Below are 15,617 nucleotides of genomic sequence, written 5' to 3'. Positions count from 1 at the left end.
GTGCTCTGAATCATTGAGAATGGAGAACATGTGGGATTCAATCCTTCTACCCATCTATATGGGAGGAATTCAACCATTCTCTCTGGTGAGCATTGAAATTTCCGTGGTTGAGGATCTCGGCTTGTGGGTGAGAGGATGTCACAATCTCATAGCAGGAGTTTAGATACTCAAAGGAAAATATAAAATTTATAGAATTAGGAGAGCAATAGGCAAAACAGAGGAAAAGTGTGGTAGTTGGGAAACTGACCATGAGCCACATAACATCAAACTCTGTATTTATTGTCTTTTCACATCATGATTTTTTCCCAGATCAACCTTTCCCAATGCCTAGGTTTACAGATGAGATGCAGATTGAGTGAGAGAAGAAGGAGTAGAATTGAAGGATGTGGATGAATGAAGTCTTGAGTTGTCAGCATACGAGTGCATTTGATTATTTGTAGAGGAGAGCAGATCATTGGAAAAGAGGAGAGAGAGTGTAGGGTACAGGACTGAACCTAGAGGGACACCACTGTTGTTGTAGAAAAGTGGGGAAGGCTGATCCATCAACAACCACAGAGATAGATCAGTCAGAGAGGAAGCTAGATGTGAAAGTGCAAAGTGAGGGAAGGAAGCCAAAAGAAGGAAGCTTAAATATGAGCCCTGATGCCACACTATATCAAAAACTTTGGATATGTTAAGGGCAGTTATACATGATTATGCATAAGCTTTCAGGGATGATAACCAGACATTAATAAGATAGGAAAGAATATCTCCATTGGATCTTGCCCTCCGGAAGACATACTGGTGTCCAGAGAGAGAGAGAGGCACTTTTCGGACAGTCTGAAAAAAGATTACAGAAAGGGACATAGGATTAGTAAGAGGAGCATCAGGAGTGAAGGGATGTTAGAATCATCCCTGGAAGAGTTAGAGGAGAAATGGGAACCAAAGAGAGTTGCTTTGTCTATGGCAGAGACAGCTTCACTACCAACTGAACGGAAAGGTGAAGGAAAGGTAGAGCAACAGAAGTTGTTAGAGATCCCCTTAGCTAAAGTCCAGAAAGACCTATCATTGGATGATGAGGAAAGATTATTGCACTTCCTTTGAATAAAGGAATGCTTTACCTCAGGGATAACTTGCTTGCAGTGATTACGGGCCTGATAAAGCTTAATGGGAGCCAGAGGAAGGAGAGTTTTTCCAAGCCCGATATGCCTGAATGACTTCAGAAGAGAAACAGCTGAACCATGAATTGGATGAAGAAGTCATCTTGGAGGAAGAGGGGATAACTGCTTCCATTCCTGCAACAGCAACCTCTGCCATGCATTTAGCAGAGACAGAAGCATCACCTCACAAAAGTAATTTACCCAATGAAAGTCAAGAAAGAAGTTACGAAAGAAGTTATGTAAGTTATGCCTGTCAGCTTTGTTGAGGTGCCAGTATTTATGCATAGAAGGGGCTGCTGGAAGTGGAGATGCCATTAGAATAGATACATTTATAAGAAGGTGATCAGATGAACCAATTAGGGGCAAGATTGTGTACTTAAAGCAGGTTGTACTTGAGGTGAAAATCAAATCTAGAATATTAGGAGGTCACAGTAGTCAGGAATATGAGTAGGGTGGGAGGTAATGTGCTCTGAATCATTGAGAATGGAGAACATGTGGGATTCAATCCTTCTACCCATCTATATGGGAGGAATTCAACCATTCTCTCTGGTGAGCATTGAAATTTCCGTGGTTGAGGATCTCGGCTTGTGGGTGAGAGGATGTCACAATCTCATAGCAGGAGTTTAGATACTCAAAGGAAAATATAAAATTTATAGAATTAGGAGAGCAATAGGCAAAACAGAGGAAAAGTGTGGTAGTTGGGAAACTGACCATGAGCCACATAACATCAAACTCTGTATTTATTGTCTTTTCACATCATGATTTTTTCCCAGATCAACCTTTCCCAATGCCTAGGTTTACAGAACTAACACCAGTTGGCTTATATGACCCTTCCCAACTTCATGCCACATAGATGTACTTGAACAGGTGTGGGTGGTCTCCTTACTGGATGATTTACAAGTAATTGCTAACCTGTAAGCATAATTACTTCTAAATCTTGCTTTCTCATTCATAGAACATCCATATATGATTAGCTATGGACCACATCAGGATACCAATAGTGTAAGCATGAGGATGATTAGGAAAAAGGAGTCTCAATTCTCAAAGCAGGTTTTTCCACAGATCCTGAATGTAAGTGCCATTGTCCTGGCTAACCTTTGTGTGTCTTACATCATGACCAGTCAAAATGAGGAAGCTGAGGAGCTCATGAGGAAGATTGAGAAAGAAGAGGAACAATTGGCCTATGAGGATCCAGACAAAAAAATTTACCATCTGTGTATCGTCAATCTTGTTATCGGGTAAAATTCCTCAGACGTTGTTGTTCCTATAGTACAGTAAACCCTCAATTGAATGGATGTAATGGATTTTGGATTTAATGGACCAGACAAATAATTATACATTGATTAATATTAATTTTAAAAGAATTTTGAAAATTCAAAAATCTCAAATGCCGCACCATGTGTATATCATATCACACATGTTTTTGGTAGCATGGGGTGTACTCACATTGTTTTGGTCTCACTTTGCCTCAAGCTATTGTACGGTTATTTATTAAATGATTTAGCAATCCTTACATTTCAAAATGGCATCCAGTGATAGGGGAGTAAAAGGAAAGTGTGTGAACTGTATATTTTATTACTTTATATCGTATTAAAGAATTGCCCATAGTTTACATATGATTTAACGGACTTTTGGCATTAACAGACACGCCCTTCCCCATTAGTCCATTAAATCAAGAGTTTATTGTACTGTATATATTATGTATGTTACTGTACTCTGCCTAAACACAAGGCAAGCTGACTTTAAGCAAGTAATTACCTTCTTCAGGGATGTAACATTGTCGGTGGATTGTAAGGAGTACAATCTCATTGAGGAACTTTGTCCTCCAAAGGAATCCATTATTTTCTAATTCCTGCATGGAGTGCAACTCCAAAGTGCAGGAACCTCATGAAAGGGGTCCTGGGGCTGTGCTGTAATAATAACAATAATTGTAATAATGATGAATTGTTGACTCCAAAGATATTCATCCAGCATGCCTTTGACAGCTTGTGAGGTTGGAACCCCAGTGCTTTTAAGCTGATTTGTACTGAAGTTCCTTATGTGTTTACACTTAACTCACCTCTTATGGACAGGATTAGAACTGTAGATGATACATGAATACATACATAATGTATTGATAGAAAAGTGTGTAATCCAGACAAATTTGATCAAAACTGCTGCAATGATATGATAAATATGCATTACTCTTCCCCATAACCCCCACCCCCCACCACCACCACCACCACCATCACCCACCCCTTTACATCTCTTAGATACATCCTCTTCCTTACACTAGAAGTAAAAAGCAGGAAAAAATTTCCACTGTTGAATGGGGTATTCTGTCACTTCCCTCCTTTAGTGGACAGTAGCACACATAAAAATGCTCTTTACATAGCCTTGTTCTGTTTCCCATTTTAGAAAGTTAATACAAGGAGGGGAGGATTTCTGGCCCCCCGCTCCCGTCCCCTCTAGTCGCAATTGAGTGGGAGAAGTATAAAAGAAAGAGACAGGAGGTCAAGAGAAAGGTGCAAGAGGTGAAAAAAAGGGCAAATGAGAGTTGGGGTGAGAGACTATCAGTAAATTTTAGGGAGAATAAAAAGATGTTCTGGAAGGAGGTAAATAGGGTGCGTAAGACAAGGGAGCAAATGGGAACTTCAGTGAAGAGCGTAAATGGGGAGGTGATAACAAGTAGTGGTGATGTGAGAAGGAGATGGAATGAGTATTTTGAAGGTTTGTTGAATGTGTCTGATGACAGAGTGGCAGATATAGGGTGTTTGGGTCGAGGTGGTGTGCAAAGTGAGAGGGTTAGGGAAAATGATTTGGTAAACAGAGAAGAGGTAGTAAAAGCTTTGCGGAAGATGAAAGCCGGCAAGGCAGCAGGTTTGGATGGTATTGCAGTGGAATTTATTAAAAAAGGGGGTGACTGTATTGTTGACTGGTTGGTAAGGTTATTTAATGTATGTATGACTCATGGTGAGGTGCCTGAGGATTGGCGGAATGCGTGCATAGTGCCATTGTACAAAGGCAAAGGGGATAAGAGTGAGTGCTCAAATTACAGAGGTATAAGTTTGTTGAGTATTCCTGGTAAATTATATGGGAGGGTATTGATTGAGAGGGTGAAGGCATGTACAGAGCATCAGATTGGGGAAGAGCAGTGTGGTTTCAGAAGTGGTAGAGGATGTGTGGATCAGGTGTTTGCTTTGAAGAATGTATGTGAGAAATACTTAGAAAAGCAAATGGATTTGTATGTAGCATTTATGGATCTGGAGAAGGCATATGATAGAGTTGATAGAGATGCTCTGTGGAAGGTATTAAGAATATATGGTGTGGGAGGCAAGTTGTTAGAAGCAGTGAAAAGTTTTTATCGAGGATGTAAGGCATGTGTACGTGTAGGAAGAGAGGAAAGTGATTGGTTCTCAGTGAATGTAGGTTTGTGGCAGGGGTGTGTGATGTCTCCATGGTTGTTTAATTTGTTTATGGATGGGGTTGTTAGGGAGGTAAATGCAAGAGTTTTGGAAAGAGGGGCAGGTATGAAGTCTGTTGGGGATGAGAGAGCTTGGGAAGTGAGTCAGTTGTTGTTCGCTGATGATACAGCGCTGGTGGCGGATTCATGTGAGAAACTGCAGAAGCTGGTGACGGAGTTTGGTAAAGTGTGTGGAAGAAGAAAGTTAAGAGTAAATGTGAATAAGAGCAAGGTTATTAGGTACAGTAGGGTTGAGGGTCAAGTCAATTGGGAGGTGAGTTTGAATGGAGAAAAACTGGAGGAAGTGAAGTGTTTTAGATATCTGGGAGTGGATCTGTCAGCGGATGGAACCATGGAAGCGGAAGTGGATCATAGGGTGGGGGAGGGGGCGAAAATTTTGGGAGCCTTGAAAAATGTGTGGAAGTCGAGAACATTATCTCGGAAAGCAAAAATGGGTATGTTTGAAGGAATAGTGGTTCCAACAATGTTGTATGGTTGCGAGGCGTGGGCTATGGATAGAGTTGTGCGCAGGAGGAGGGATGTGCTGGAAATGAGATGTTTGAGGACAATGTGTGGTGTGAGGTGGTTTGATCGAGTAAGTAACGTAAGGGTAAGAGAGATGTGTGGAAATAAAAAGAGCGTGGTTGAGAGAGCAGAAGAGGGTGTTTTGAAATGGTTTGGGCACATGGAGAGAATGAGCGAGGAAAGATTGACCAAGAGGATATATGTGTCGGAGGTGGAGGGAACGAGGAGAAGAGGGAGACCAAATTGGAGGTGGAAAGATGGAGTGAAAAGGATTTTGTGTGATCGGGGCCTGAACATGCAGGAGGGTGAAAGGAGGGTAAGGAATAGAGTGAATTGGAGCGATGTGGTATACAGGGGTTGACGTGCTGTCAGTGGATTGAATCAAGGCATGTGAAGCGTCCGGGGTAAACCATGGAAAGCTGTGTAGGTATGTATATTTGCGTGTGTGGACGTGTGTATGTACATGTGTATGGGGGGGGTTGGGCCATTTCTTTCGTCTGTTTCCTTGCGCTACCTCGCAACCGCAGGAGACAGCGACGAGGTATAAAAAAAAAAAAAAAGATATATACATATACACATACACACACATACATACGCACATATACACACACACACACATACATATATATACATATGAAAAATGTAAGAAACAATTTAGAAAACTGAAACTTCTAGCTTGAAATGAATGAAAAAATGACTGTCACATAATGGTTCAACCTCTGGCTATGGAAAAAGGAAATGTATAATTTATTTACACAAACGTCAATAGCAGTTCTCATCAATTTAACCACTGTATCAATAAGCTTCAATGTCTAAGCTACATTTTTCTCCAATTTCACTATTTTCTTGTCAAAACACCATGTATGAAAACTATCACTCCAGTAACACAACTATAAACATTTGCTTCCCCTTTAAAAAAAAGTTCTGGGGAAGTCTGTCTCGATACACTGCGGGAAACTCCACCACCTGGCGAGGTTTGTGTTGCAATGGTTCCCGATTCACAAACGTAGTAGCATCACTGGTGGGGAGTGCTCATCCTCCTCGAAGGCTCAGAGTGGGGTGCCTAAATGTGTGTGGATGTAACCAAGATGTGAAAAAAGGAGAGATAGGTAGTATGTTTGAGGAAAGGAACCTGGATGTTTTGGCTCTGAGTGAAACGAAGCTCAAGGGTAAAGGGGAAGAGTGGTTTGGGAATGTCTGGGGAGTAAAGTCAGGGGTTAGTGAGAGGACAAGAGCAAGGGAAGGAGTAGCAATACTCCTGAAACAGGAGTTGTGGGAGTATGTGATAGAATGTAAGAAAGTAAATTCTCGATTAATATGGGTAAAACTGAAAGTTGATGGAGAGAGGTGGGTGATTATTGGTGCATATGCACCTGGGCATGAGAAGAAAGATCATGAGAGGCAAGTGTTTTGGGAGCAGCTGAATGAGTGTGTTAGTGGTTTTGATGCACGAGACCAGGTTATAGTGATGGGTGATTTGAATGCAAAGGTGAGTAATGTGGCAGTTGAGGGAATAATTGGTATACATGGGGTGTTCAGTGTTGTAAATGGAAATGGTGAAGAGCTTGTAGATTTATGTGCTGAAAAAGGACTGATGATTGGGAATACCTGGTTTAAAAAGCGAGATATACATAAGTATACTTATGTAAGTAAGAGAGATGGCCAGAGAGCGTTATTGGATTACGTGTTAATTGACAGGCGCGCGAAAGAGAGACTTTTGGATGTTAATGAGCTGAGAGGTGCAACTGGAGGGATGTCTGATCATTATCTTGTGGAGGCTAAGGTGAAGATTTGTATGGGTTTTCAGAAAAGAAGAGTGAATGTTGGGGTGAAGAGGGTGGTGAGAGTAAGTGAGCTTGGGAAGGAGACCTGTGTGAGGAAGTACCAGGAGAGACTGAGTACAGAATGGAAAAAGGTGAGAACAATGGAAGTAAGGGGAGTGGGGGAGGAATGGGATGTATTTAGGGAATCAGTGATGGATTGCACAAAAGATGCTTGTGGCATGAGAAGAGTGGGAGGTGGGTTGATTAGAAAGGGTAGTGAGTGGTGGGATGAAGAAGTAAGAGTATTAGTGAAAGAGAAGAGAGAGGCATTTGGACGATTTTTGCAGGGAAAAAATGCAATTGAGTGGGAGATGTATAAAAGAAAGAGACAGGAGGTCAAGAGAAAGGTGCAAGAGGTGAAAAAAAGGGCAAATGAGAGTTGGGGTGAGAGAGTATCATTAAATTTTAGGGAGAATAAAAAGATGTTCTGGAAGGAGGTAAATAAAGTGCGTAAGACAAGGGAGCAAATGGGAACTTCAGTGAAGGGCGCAAATGGGGAGGTGATAACAAGTAGTGGTGATGTGAGAAGGAGATGGAGTGAGTATTTTGAAGGTTTGTTGAATGTGTTTGATGATAGAGTGGCAGATATAGGGTGTTTTGGTCGAGGTGGTGTGCAAAGTGAGAGGGTTGGGGAAAATGATTTGGTAAACAGAGAAGAGGTAGTGAAAGCTATGCGGAAGATGAAAGCCGGCAAGGCAGCAGGTTTGGATGGTATTGCAGTGGAATTTATTAAAAAAGGGGGTGACTGTATTGTTGACTGGTTGGTAAGGTTATTTAATGTATGTATGACTCATGGTGAGGTGCCTGAGGATTGGCGGAATGCGTGCATAGTGCCATTGTACAAAGGCAAAGGGGATAAGAGTGAGTGCTCAAATTACAGAGGTATAAGTTTGTTGAGTATTCCTGGTAAATTATATGGGAGGGTATTGATTGAGAGGGTGAAGGCATGTACAGAGCATCAGATTGGGGAAGAGCAGTGTGGTTTCAGAAGTGGTAGAGGATGTGTGGATCAGGTGTTTGCTGTGAAGAATGTATGTGAGAAATACTTAGAAAAGCAAATGGATTTGTATGTAGCATTTATGGATCTGGAGAAGGCATATGATAGAGTTGATAGAGATGCTCTGTGGAAGGTATTAAGAATATATGGTGTGGGAGGAAAGTTGTTAGAAGCAGTGAAAAGTTTTTATCGAGGATGGAAGGCATGTGTACGGGAAGGAAGAGAGGAGAGTGATTGGTTCTCGGTGAATGTAGGTTTGCGGCAGGGGTGTGTGATGTCTCCATGGTTGTTTAATTTGTTTATGGATGGGGTTGTTAGGGAGGTGAATGCAAGAGTTTTGGAAAGAGGGGCAAGTATGAAGTCTGTTGGGGATGAGAGAGCTTGGGAAGTGAGTCAGTTGTTGTTCGCTGATGATACAGCGCTGGTGGCCGATTCATGTGAGAAACTGCTGAAGCTGGTGACTGAGTTTGGTAAAGTGTGTGGAAGAAGAAAGTTAAGAGTAAATGTGAATAAGAGCAAGGTTATTAGGTACAGTAGGGTTGAGGGTCAAGTCAATTGGGAGGTGAGTTTGAATGGAGAAAAACTGGAGGAAGTAAAGTGTTTTAGATATCTGGGAGTGGATCTGGCAGTGGATGGAACCATGGAAGCGGAAGTGGATCATAGGGTGGGGGAGGGGGCGAAAATTCTGGGGGCCTTGAAGAATGTGTGGAAGTCGAGAACATTATCTCGGAAAGCAAAAATGGGTATGTTTGAAGGAATAGTGGTTCCAACAATGTTGTATGGTTGCGAGGCGTGGGCTATGGATAGAATTGTGCGCAGGAGGATGGATGTGCTGGAAATGAGATGTTTGAGGACAATGTGTGGTGTGAGGTGGTTTGATCGAGTGAGTAACGTAAGGGTAAGAGAGATGTGTGGAAATAAAAAGAGCGTGGTTGAGAGAGCAGAAGAGGGTGTTTTGAAGTGGTTTGGGCACATGGAGAGAATGAGTGAGGAAAGATTGACCAAGAGGATATATGTGTCGGAGGTGGAGGGAACGAGGAGAAGAGGGAGACCAAATTGGAGGTGGAAAGATGGAGTGAAAAAGATTTGTGTGATCGGGGCCTGAACATGCAGGAGGGTGAAAGGAGGGCAAGGAATAGAGTGAATTGGAGCGATGTGGTATACCGGGGTTGACGTGCTGTCAGTGGATTGAATCAAGGCATGTGAAGCGTCTGGGGTAAACCATGGAAAGCTGTGTAGGTATGTATATTTGCGTGTGTGGACGTATGTATATACATGTGTATGGGGGGGTTGGGCCATTTCTTTCGTCTGTTTCCTTGCGCTACCTCGCAAACGCGGGAGACAGTGACAAAGTATAATAAAAAAAATAAAATAACATAGCCTTGTTGTTATTTATTCATTTATTTTGCTTTGTTGCTGTCTCCCGCGTTTGCGAGGTAGCGCAAGGAAACAGACGAAAGAAATGGCCCAACCCACCCCCATACACATGTATATACATACACGTCCACACCCGCAAATATAGATACCTATACATCTCAATGTACACATATATATATATACACACAGACATATACATATATACACATGTACATAATTCATACTGTCTGCCTTTATTTATTCCCATCGCCACCTCACCACACATGGAATAACATCCCCCTCCCCTCTCATGTGTGCGAGGTAGTGCTAGGAAAAGACAACAAAGCCCCCATTCGTTCACACTCAGTCTCTAGCTGTCATGAGATAATGCCTGACACCACAGCTCCCTTTCCACATCCAGGTCCCACAGAACTTTCCATGGTTTACCCCAGACGCTTCACATGCCCTGATTCAATCCATTGACAGCACGTCGACCCCGGTATACCACATCGATCCAATTCACTCTATTCCTTGCCCGCCTTTCACCCTCCTGCATGTTCAGGCCCCAATCACTCAAAATCTTTTTCACTCCATCTTTCCACCTCCAATTTGGTCTCCCACTTCTCGTTCCCTCCACCTCCGACACATATATCCTCTTGGTCAATCTTTCCTCTCTCATTCTCTCCGTGTGCCCAAACCATTTCAAAACACCCTCTTCTGCTCTCTCAACCACATTCTTTTTATTTCCACACATCTCTCTTACCCTTACATTACTTACTCAATCAAACCACCTCACGCCACATATTGTCCTCAAACATCTCATTTCCAGCACATCCACCCTCCTGCGCACAACTCTATCCATAGCCCACGCCTCGCAACCATATAACATTGTTGGAACCACTATTCCTTCAAATATACCCATTTTTGCTTTCCGAGATGATGTTCTCGACTTCCAAACATTCTTCAAGGCTCCCAGGATTTTCGCTCCCTCCCCCACCCTATGATTCACTTCCACTTCCATGGTTCCATCCGCTGCCAGATCCACTCCCAGATATCTAAAACACTTTACTTCCTCCAGTTTTTCTCCCTTCAAACTTACCTCCCAATTGACTTAACCCTCAACCCTACTGTACCTAATAACCTTGCTCTTATTCACATTTACTCTTAACTTTCTTCTTTCACACACTTTACCAAACTCAGTCACCAGCCTCTGCAGTTTCTCACATGAATCGGCCACCAGCGCTGTATCATCAGCGAACAACAACTGACTCACTTCCCAAGCTCTCTCATCCAAAACAGACTGCATACTTGCCCCTCTTTCCAAAACTCTTGCAGTCACCTCCCTAACAACCCCATCCATAAACAAATTAAACAACCATGGAGACATCACACACCCCTGCTGCAAGCCTACATTCACTGAGAATCAATCACTTTCCTCTCTTCCTACACGTACACATGCCTTACATCCTCGATAAAAACCTTTCACTGCTTCTAACAACTTGCCTCCCACACCATATATTCTTAGTACCTTCCACAGAGCATCTCTATCAACTCTATCATATGCCTTCTCCAGATCCATAAATGCTACATACAAATCCATTTGCTTTTCTAAGTATTTCTCACATACATTCTTCAAAGCAAACACCTGATCCACACATCCTCTACCACTTCTGAAACCACACTGCTCTTCCCTAATCTGATGCTCTGTACATGCCTTCACCCTCTCAATCAATACCCTCCCATATAATTTACCAGGAATACTCAACAAACTTATACCTCTGTAATTTGAGTACTCACTTTTATCTCCTTTGCCTTTGTACAATGGCACTATACAAGCATTCCACCATTCCTCAGGCACCTCACCATGAATCATACATACATTAGATAACCTTACCAACCAGTCAACAATACAGTCACCCCCTTTTTTAATAAATTCCACTGCAATATAATAAATAGATAATAATAAATAAATAAATAAATAGTAATAAATAAATTTTAATAAATTCCACAGCCTTGTTGTTAACCTTGCTTATTTTTCAGACTACAAAGATTCAAGTTGTGTATGAATGATGATGTGAAGGCTTTGTGTGTACTGAATCAACCCTGTTGAATTGAGAATGGATTAATAATGATAGATAGATAGATACATAGATACATAGACAGAAAAGTACCATAGGTACCCTTAACCCTTTCGTGATGTGGCGTGTTGGCTGTATCTCATGTACAGTGCTGGTTACATTATGAAAATTTTCACCCAGTATCGGACTGATAAAGCATATTGCATCATAAAGATATTGGGTTTGTATTTCATGGTTTACAAAGCATTTCTGTTACTGAGTATTCACACGACAATCAGATGTGACACTAGATTCCAGGAGATGCTGCAATAGGTTGAAAAAGAATTATCACTACACCCAGGTGGGTTATGTAACAGAAAGCCTCAGTTTATCACAATAGGTTGCAGAGTGGGAAGTGTGCCTAAAAAGAGAAAATTTTGATGAATCTGATACCTTCTAACCCAATTCATCAAGCAAAAGTGATAATTTTAGTGTTTGATAATGCAAAATGGTTAGGATTCCTGTACTGGCTGTGATTTCATCACTAATTATGAATTCTCAACTAGGAAAAAGCAAGTGGACTATGAGCACCATATTTGAAACAAACGACTCAGAAAATAAAGATAAGGAAAACAGGTGTGAGCATGTCACACTGGAAATATCATGTTTTGAGTGAATTACCCCACGGTCCCAGGCCAACCCTGGTGGCCTCCAACTGACTAGTGGAGCACCAAGAACCTTCCAGAATAAGGTTATTCAATTACTTCATATTATCTATCGGTATATGATGTGTTACGGTACATATTGTACGTATATCAAATATTGTATATTATTATGTTATCCCTGGGGATAGGGGAGAAAGAATACTTCCCACATATTCCCTGCATTTCGTAGAAGGCGACTAAAAGGGGAGGGAGGGGGGCTGGAAATTCTCCCCTCTCGTTTTTAATTTTCCAAAAGAAGGAATGGAGAAGGGGCCAAGTGAAGATTTCCCTCAAAGGCTTAGTCCTTTGTTCTTAATGCTACTTCGCTAATGCGGGAAATGGAGAGTAGTATGAAAAAAATATATAATGTATTTTATATTTATTGAGGATGTAGGGCAAGGGTACGAGAAGGAAGAGAGGAAAGTGATTGGTTCTCAGTGAGTGTTGGTTTGAGGCAGGGGTTAGTGATATCTCCATGGTTGTTTAATTTGTTTATGAATGGGGTTGTTAGGGAGGTGAATGCAAGAGTTTTGGAGAGAGGGGCAAGTATGCTGTCTGTTGTGGATGAGAGGGCTTGGGAAGTGAGTCAATTGTTGTTCGCTGATGATGCAGTGCTGTTGGCTGATTCAGGTGAGAAACTGCATTAGTTGGTGACTGAGTTTGGTAAAGTGTGTGAAAGAGGAAAGCTGAGAGTGATTGTGAATAAGAGCAAGGTTATTAGGTTCAGCAGGGTTGAGGGACAAGTAAATTAGGAGGTAAGTTCGAATGGAGAAAAACTAGAGGAAGTGTTTTAGATATCTGGGAGTGGATTTGGCAGCGAATGGAACCATGGAAGTGGAAGTGAGTCACAGGTTGGGGAAGGGGGCGAAGGTTCTGGGAGCATTGAAGAATGTGTGGAAGGCGAGAACGTTATCTCAGAGAGCAGTAATGGGTATATTTGAAGGAATAGCAGTTCCAACAATGTTATATGGTTGTGAGGCATGGGCTGTGGATAAGGTTGTGCAGAGGAGGGTGGATATGTTGGAAATGAGATGTTTGAGGACAATGTGTGGCATGAGGTGGTTTGATCAAGTAAGTAATGAAAGGGTAAGAGAGATGTGTGGTAATAAAATGAGTGTGGTTGAGAGAGCAGAAGAGGGTGTATTGAAATGGTTTTGTCACATGGAGAGAATGAGCAAGGAAAGGTAGACAAAGAGGATATGTGTGTCAGAGGTGGAGGGAACGAGGAGAAGTGGGAGAACAAATTGGAGGTGGAAGGATGGAATGAAAAAGATTTTGAGCGATTGGGGCCTGAACATACAGGAGGGTGAAAGGCATGCAAGGAATAGAGTGAAGTGGAACGATTTGGTGTACCAGCGTCAATGTGCTGTCTCTGGATTGAACCAGGGCATGTGAAGCATTTGGGGTAAACCATGGAAAATTTTTGGGCCCTGGATGTGGAAAGGGAGCTGTGGTTTCGGTGCATTACACATGACAGTTAGAGACTGATTGTGAACGGATGTGGCCTTTATTGTCTTTTCCTAGCACTACCTTGCACAGACACGGGGAGGGAGGGTTCCATATCATGTGTGATGGGGTGGTGGCAGGAATGGATGAAGGCAGCATGTATGAATATGTACCTGTATATATATGTATGTGTCTGTGTATGTCTTTGTATGTATACGTTGAAATGTATAGGTATGTATATGTGCATGAGTGGGCGTTTATGTACATGTGTATGTGGGAGGGTTGGGTCATACATGTGTATGTCATTCTTTCGTCTGTTTCCTTGCGCTACCTCGCTAATGCAGGAGACAGCGACAAAGTATGATAAATATTGTAAGGTAGTAGTTGATAGGCAGCCAGCAACTTCGGAGGTATATTACCAGTACTACCAACCTGGGTGTCAGGAAGGTTAGTGACATCTGCTTCTTGAGCCAGCAGTTTAGTGGTTGTCAAGTTGCACTCCTCTGACCTAGGTAGCTGTCTTTTCTTTTCATTATGCCTCACTAACATGTGCATTACTATCAACAGACATACAATCTCTCAGTGTCATATGTATCACTCAAAAACTCTTAACTCATGCAGCTCATTCTTCGTAACTCAAGATATTCCTGCTGTGAGCACTATGTGTTAGTGCTGCCTTTTGGCAAAATGGTAGGAACAGTAGATAGAAGTAGTAGGTAGAAGCATTAGCTAGAAACTTTAGGTAGAAGTAGTTGGTAGGAGCATTAGATAGAAGTAGTCATTAGGAACATTAGGGAGGAGCCTCTGCGAACACTGCACTAGACTTGCTTTGCCAATGGCCTGTTAAGGGTGAGGCACAAAAGTCTTAAGAAGCAGCACTGGAGTTCTTTAATTATGGAGACTCTGTTGCTGTGGCCACCCCTTTGAGGGAGTTCTAGTTGGAACAGGTATCAGAGATGTAGATGGATAGATATAATGTTTTATAGTGGTGATGTTAATTGTAAAGAAGATTTATTTGCTGTATACTTTATTATTGGGCAGTCATTAATAAACAAACATGTATAGAAAAAGACCATGTAAGATCATCAACAGCAACACTTATTGATAATTTTGATAAGGATTTCCACAATGACAGTAGCAATTATCTCCACAAAGTCTCTGTGTAATAGTTTTTTTTACGTTGGAGGCTTCAGTTATGGTCAAAAGTCCTTATCAAGGCTGTGAGTTAATTGAAATATAGAGAGGATTATGAAATGGAAAAAGAAGAGACAAGGGAAAGTGTTTATGAATTTTGGAGAAGGTAAAAACTTGTCTTTTAGAATGTGTCAGGTCATAGTTATTAGGAAAGAGCTCCAAAGCCTCATGATATATGAAATGAAATAGTTAATCAAAACTGCCCACCCTTGAGTTACCACCGGCCTTACAGTAATAATGTGGTGCAGCAGCTTGCCGGGCATTGTGTGATCTAGGTGACAACACACAAGTATCCAGCTCTAAGCAGCAAAAGCCAAAATAAAACCTATAGAAGAGCATAAGTTAACCAGAATTGCAGCATAGAGCAAGAGGGTCAAGTTTTAAAGTTAGCCTGGGAGAGTTTGTAAATCGGACCACTTTCATCTCAACTCTGTCAAGTAAGGATGCAAATACGTTGTGTATATACCTTATTATAGAGCTGAGGTCCTCATCCCTCCTTCATTTCGCCACATGCAGCCTTGGAAACATTATAAATATGTGATGTGCAGCTTGCAAGCTTGAAAAAGTAACCACTGTAGGAAGGATGAGTCAAAGATGCTGGTGAAGACGTGATATGTAGATTTATTTACAAACAAACAGGGTACAGAAACAAGGTTAAGTAACTCACAAGCACGTGGCAACTGTCCAAGAGCTTTTCACTTCTACTGATAAGGCACAACAAAGGGAAACAACTGTATGGTTTTAAATTGTTAACATTACATGTAGGGGTACATGAGACATAATGTGATACATAGTTTCATAGCATAAACCTCCTCCATCTCCTTCCTGGAAGAGTATGACCAGCTGGTGAGGACTCAGTTATCCAGGTGGTTCACTGGCATACGTCTGTGGTGGCTGGATCTAGGTGATGTCAGGGGCAGGGAGAAACAGTCCT

General features: G+C 41.8%; 1 protein-coding gene across 1 annotated transcript in view; it reads left to right on the top strand.

Annotated features, from left to right (window-relative positions):
- Positions 1–15,617, top strand: part of Ttc30 (tetratricopeptide repeat domain 30) — a 424,420-nt gene that overhangs the window by 284,116 nt on the left and 124,687 nt on the right. The window contains exon 12 of the mRNA XM_071666254.1: positions 2,202–2,377. Coding sequence (XP_071522355.1) covers positions 2,202–2,377 — 176 coding nt within the window. The remainder of the gene's footprint in view (positions 1–2,201; positions 2,378–15,617) is intronic.

The sequence above is a fragment of the Panulirus ornatus genome, chromosome 11, assembly GCF_036320965.1.
Source record: "Panulirus ornatus isolate Po-2019 chromosome 11, ASM3632096v1, whole genome shotgun sequence".
Classification (NCBI taxonomy): domain Eukaryota; kingdom Metazoa; phylum Arthropoda; class Malacostraca; order Decapoda; family Palinuridae; genus Panulirus; species Panulirus ornatus.
This window is presented reverse-complemented; position numbering and strand designations above follow the sequence as displayed.